This window comes from Pteropus alecto, unplaced genomic scaffold, assembly GCF_000325575.1.
Source record: "Pteropus alecto unplaced genomic scaffold, ASM32557v1 scaffold25, whole genome shotgun sequence".
NCBI lineage: Eukaryota > Metazoa > Chordata > Mammalia > Chiroptera > Pteropodidae > Pteropus > Pteropus alecto.
Window position 1 is genome coordinate 21651690 of NW_006441955.1, and position 6000 is coordinate 21657689.

General features: G+C 32.7%; 1 protein-coding gene across 1 annotated transcript in view; it reads left to right on the plus strand.

The window, feature by feature from the left end:
* Window positions 1–690: 690 nt before the first annotated feature.
* The window catches only part of LOC102891957 (serine/threonine-protein kinase TNNI3K), a 259759-nt gene continuing 254449 nt past the window's right edge, over window positions 691–6000 (plus strand). The window contains exons 1-2 of the mRNA XM_006919326.1: window positions 691–795; window positions 1408–1516. Of these exons, the coding sequence (XP_006919388.1) occupies window positions 756–795; window positions 1408–1516 (149 nt within the window). The 5' untranslated portion in view covers window positions 691–755. The remainder of the gene's footprint in view (window positions 796–1407; window positions 1517–6000) is intronic.

Sequence of the window (6000 nt, forward strand, 5' to 3'; positions counted from 1 at the left end):
ATGGGAATAATATATATCTTGCAGGATATATAAGTGGCATACAGCAAACATTCAGTCTTATTATTTGTAATCTTTTCGTTCTTATTGTTTTATGAACTGCTATTTGTGGAACTCAGTGTCTTGGATTCTTACCTATGATTTTTAAGGTCAACATAATCAGCAAGTAATATAAATAAATTATGGTCTATGTTAAAAATTTCTTACAGACATAATTTTGTAGCTCTTCAATATAGGCAAAACTTACAATCATTTCTATTAATAGCATGCCACAGGATATGAGTTTCCATTATATATATATGGAGGTGAATTCTATGGCCAGTCATTCTTTTCCAGTTGCCATGGCTTGGCTCAGGAAAAAATGATCCTGAAAAAAAACACCTAGATAGTTTTAATAGCTCTTTGTGGATCTCAGATGTAACTGAACTGCTTTCTAGATATACCTATTAAAGAAATGGCCCATAAAGGTATGTGTGGGTAGGTAATCAATTGATGGAGGCAAATAATCCTATTGAAACGTTTACTATTTATTTTTAATACAGTTCTTTTAAACAGGCTGATCAGTTCCCTTTATGATTTTACCCTTGAAAGCACACACTATTTTGTTCTTTGTCATTGTTGCATGACATTCCATTTGGCAGTCGGCTTATTTTTAGCCAGACTATCAAAGTATTTTTCAACTGGACTGTCACTGCACTTGAACTTGGAATCTTGTAGCGTGAGGAACTACACTGGGGAAAAGAAGAAACTTCAAACACATGGGAAATTATAAGTCTAGACCAACCCAAACTTGCACTGGTAATTATCTTATATTCTTAAATGTAACATGGTTCAATAATAGTTGTAGAACATTAACATTGCCTTGCAGTATCTGTTAATTTTTACACAAAGAATAAGACAATGTATTATACAAAAGTGTTGTGAAGACTATCTGAACTTAAATTATTTTTTTCTAAAAGATCTTTAGAGATAACAGATTTCTTACAAAAGTATATTAGCTTCTAAGTATTGTGTTGAAGAAGAAAATTTGTGATACTACTGAATATAGGGATTTTGGAATTATATCTTAAGTACATAGTATTTAGAACCTAAAAACACTTTTCTAGCAACTGGATATTGCTATAATTAAAATGCAATAAAATCAAATGGAATAAGTCAGATATATTCTCCTATGTAAATATATTAGCCAATATAAAATGGGTTCTTAATTGCTACAATTCAATATGATTGCATTTTTAATATAAACATCTGCATTTTAAACTGACAATCAGTAATTTTAATTAAGTATTGTGGAATTCAGAATAAAAAACAGAGTTTTAATTACTTGTATGTTATGATCTATGTCTACATTTTGCAAAACACGGCTGTGAATTAATCTCATTTGTTTTTGTCTTTTTGTTTTTTTAATAGATGAATGGAAGAAGAAGGTCAGTGAATCGTATGTTATTATAATAGAAAGATTAGAAGATGACCTGCAGATCAAAGATAAAGAACTTACAGAACTAAGGCACATATTTGGGTAAAGTTATTATTTCTTTGTGTAAGAGTCTTCATCATTTATCTTATTTTTAGACATTAAAAAATACAAACCTAATAACCTCAGATGTAACCAGTCATGTTCTATGTCTTAGAATGTAAAGTTATTTCTTCTTGATCATTCATAGATTCCCCAAAATATAAATATCACATTTCCTTAAAATATGACTTGCATGTTCCCATCACTAAAGTTTAAATAGGGAACCTAAGGGCTAATTTTTAATGTAAGCTGTTGCTCTAAAAAACCTTCTCTGGAATTAGATCATTTTTGTATGTCATGCCAGCAACAAACAGCAATGCTTCTCCTCCCCAAAGATGGTAAACTATTGGACAAATTGTTTTCTTTGGACTACTAGGGTAAGTCCAATTTTAACAAACCCTCTGATCTCTTGACATCTAAAGGTTGTCCCTTAATGGAACTGAGTATCTGTCTGCCCCTGAAAAATCATATAACGATGTGTTATATTGGCTTCAGGCTTTCAATGGGTTTTGTTCCATGATAACAAGAGAAATATAATCTGGCATAGTGCCACAACCATGGAAGACACAAAATGTTCAGAAAAGAGGGGCAGTACTCTTATATACACAAGCAACCTTATGGAGAAATTGAATTTGGGATGGAGAAACTACATGTATTTTAGAAGGTCCGTTTACTTTAGCTGCCTGACTGTGGAAAAGTTCCAAGTAGGCCAATTAGCCATGTTCATTTATAGCTGTGTTATTCATGTAATACAGTTATAACAAAGAATTCCTTCTATTTTTCTTGGAAGACAAGTGTAAAACAATGACCAAATGACATATTTTCAGAAGAAATTTTAGGTATGGTAAACATACAAAGCTCACATAATGGCAAATAAAAATCCATGTATAATATAGTTTATGTGAAATTTGTCAGTGGGTTAATAAGACCTTCACAAGTGTTCAGTTAATGATTTGAGAAATAGTTGATTCTCTCTGTTATTTGGCCAAAAATGATTGACTCTGCATTGACACTCATGACGAGATGCCCTGAGTTGACTTTAGTGTCACACGCCCCGTTATGGGGAAACATTTAAATTTCATGTAGAGATATGACTGGCACTTTGGTATAATAGATTTACACATACATATTTATTTTGTTCGAAAAGAGATATGAATGTAGAACTTAATCATAAGCCTTCTAGCTCTTATTGACTCAGATAAGTATGCCGAATGAAGTGTGCTTAAGTGGAAGAGATTTTCCTCAACTTTATAAAGTCAAAACCTTATTTATTTTATTTATTCATTCATTTATGTATTTCTTTTAACTTAGGAAGTACTGTGCAAATATGTCAAGGCTAATTTAAACAGACATCCTTTTAAGGATTAACCTTAATAGTGGGCTTGAGATATACGTTTTTTTCTCATACCACATAAGCAACAAACAGCTATTTCTACAGCTCCTGCTATAGCTGACTTTTCCTACATTTTTACATATGTTATAAATGTGACCTCCTTTTTGCTGATTAGGATTGGGATGAGAGTCAGGAATTAGTGTCAGAGATATTATAGTTCAGAATTTATTGTGCCAGCTATATTTAAGGTGTTATTTCAGACACATCACATATGATATTATTAATCCTCACCATGATCATATATGATAGATAATATCATTTTTGGTGGATAATAAACTAATTCTAGAGATGATGTATCTTCAGATCATATGGTCAATAAGTGCTAGAACTGTGATTGTGACAATGTCTGCCTGACTCCATAGACAGAACTCTTCTTACTACACCTGCTTCTTGCTCCAAGACTTCAAAATCAGATTAAGGGAAACACATATAAAGATAATTCACAGAAGACAGTCTATGACAAATGCTAAGTAAAAGGGAAAACAACATGGTTTTCAAATATAGAAAAGATTCAGGGCCTTGAATTATTCATCGATATTGAAAAGCATTCCAGAAAAAAAGGTATACTTAAGGATACGTAGGCAAGAATCGATGCATACCATGGAAAGTCTAGTGGAGGCAAGAAAAACTAATGTCTTGACCATATTATGTAAGTTGAGTAAGAAAGCTATGTCAGTGTGTGGGTTTTGCAGTCATACAGTTTTAAATTCAATTCTTTCTATTTACAAACTATGTATCCTTGGATATTTTACTTAATCTCCTTGAGCCTCATTTGCATCTGTAAAATAAGGTTAATAATATCCTCACAGGGTATTTGCAAAATGATGTCAATTAAATGTTGAGTACAGGGCCTAATACACAATAGGCATTGAATAATTGGAGGTTTCTATTATTATGAGTCAGATAAATAAGAGCATTTTGAAAGACTGAAGACTTTATTATTGAGTAGGATAACAAATCGTTTATTAAAAGTTAGGAAATGAGAAAGTTAGGATAAAATGTTTCTATATGAAGATGTTTTCAAAAGCAAAAATGTAAAATGTTAGAACAAATCAAGGTGATGTGAAAATCTGAAATATAACTTTTAAAGATTGTGATCAGGAGGGATTTGAAGAGTTTTTAGATGAAAGTATTAGGAGGCTCATCAAAATGGATTTCATATTCCCTGAGAATAATGGTAGCGCATTTTATAGAGAGGAAGATTGGTAGCCTGGTGCTGAAGTCATTAAGAAAGCTACAGAAGTGTCCAATTAGCCAGAAGTGATGATAATGAAACTAAGGATTACCAGAGCCTAGAATCATGTTTCTCCAAGAGTTAAGGACTTCCTATAGTAGAGTAGCCAGGAGTGCTTGCTAAAATTTTAGATTCCATGATTCCACTCCATACCAAATGAATCGGAATCTCTGGGGATGACTTCCAGAAACCTGAATTTTTAACAAGCTCCCCAGGTAATACTTTCATATGCTAAAAACTTCTGCTAAAGTTTGAAAACTATACTTCTAGAAAGATATCCAAGTTGCACTGGGAACTCTGCCTGAGGTGATATCAGTGAAGGAATGAGGAACATAAGAACAGAAAACTGGCAACTAGTATGATCTACAGAGTCAAGGGAGCAAATAAACAAACAAAAACAGAGTACTCTGCTTTGTCTGGTTCCATCAAGGCAGATAGCATCAGCAGGGAAAGAAAGTCAATCATGCCTAGGGCATATTTCAGAGGATTTTCTTTTCTCTAGAATAAAATGATAGATGACAAGGAAGGAAAAGAATGGAGTGCTGAGAATATAAATATTCTTACTCAGTGGCTCTCACACCAAAACTTTAAGGATATTTGGAAAGATTAAATATAATATTGCATAAAATCACATTTAAATGAGTATTTTAGGTGTCAAATAAGTGTTAGAATCTTCTTTCTCATATTTATATCTTACATAATGTAAGGAATACTTCTTTGAAGAACAACTGTGTTATGCTGCCTGATATCAGGCTTTCTCTAAACATGCAGATATCAGGAAAACTGTTTAAGATGCCCCAAAAAAGTATTTAACATTAGAGTAACAGACAGAGGATCACTGATATAAATACAGGTTTGTCTTTTTTGGGCAGTGGGGGAGTTTTTGTTTTATTTTGTTTTCATTTGCTGAACAATTTCTTTATGGCATGTGTGGTAGATATTAATTCCATTCATTAAAGAAGATTTTTCATACTGTAGTGCACAAAAGCTTCTGTCAGCTCAAATATACAATCTCCTGGTATAGCTTTCACTCACAATATAGTACATAGCAATATGGTACTAAACTTTAAAGGGTCAAAAAAAACCAAACCATTATCTTGCTTATGCCAATTTATAGCACCTTTGGAATGAGAGGTTGATAATGAGAACAAAGAGGAATGGAAATGGAATGTTCTTTCATTTTCCACAATAAAGTTGCATTCACTCATAACTTTGGATATTTGCTGAGAAAATGGATGGTAACAGGAAGAGATGAGGGAAAAGAGAAGGCAGAAGAAGGAAAGACAGAAGTGGTACATCAGAGTACCACTGTCTGATTATTTCCTCCCCTATACTATCTCTGATCTATATGTTTATCAGTATAATAGCACTTAATTTATGGTACGTTTTTATCCATTTACAGGTCTATCTAATCATTAGTATATGCATTCACTAAAAGCAACTGCTTTGTCTTATTTAACATTATTTATATCTTTATTTATTTGCAATACCTATTTGTATAGCACTTGAAAGGAAAACAAACTAACAACTTAGTGCCTACCATATGCCAGGTACGTTACTAGGTATTTTAATATGCATTAGCTCATATTATTCTAAATGTATATATGTAAAGTGCTTTAGCACAGTGACTGGCACATGGTAAACACTCAAAACTGTTAGTTAGAAACTAATCAGCATTGTTTATATTAACAACCCTCTGAGGTAGGTATTGCAATGGCCATTTTATACCTGAAGAAAATTAGGCTAATCAAATTAAACTGGCTGCAACTAGGTTACACAACTTGTATCGCTGTGCTGGGATGGCATCCAGCTGTACTTGATTCAAAATGTATGAGCTTCATGATCTTGGTTCTCAGCTCA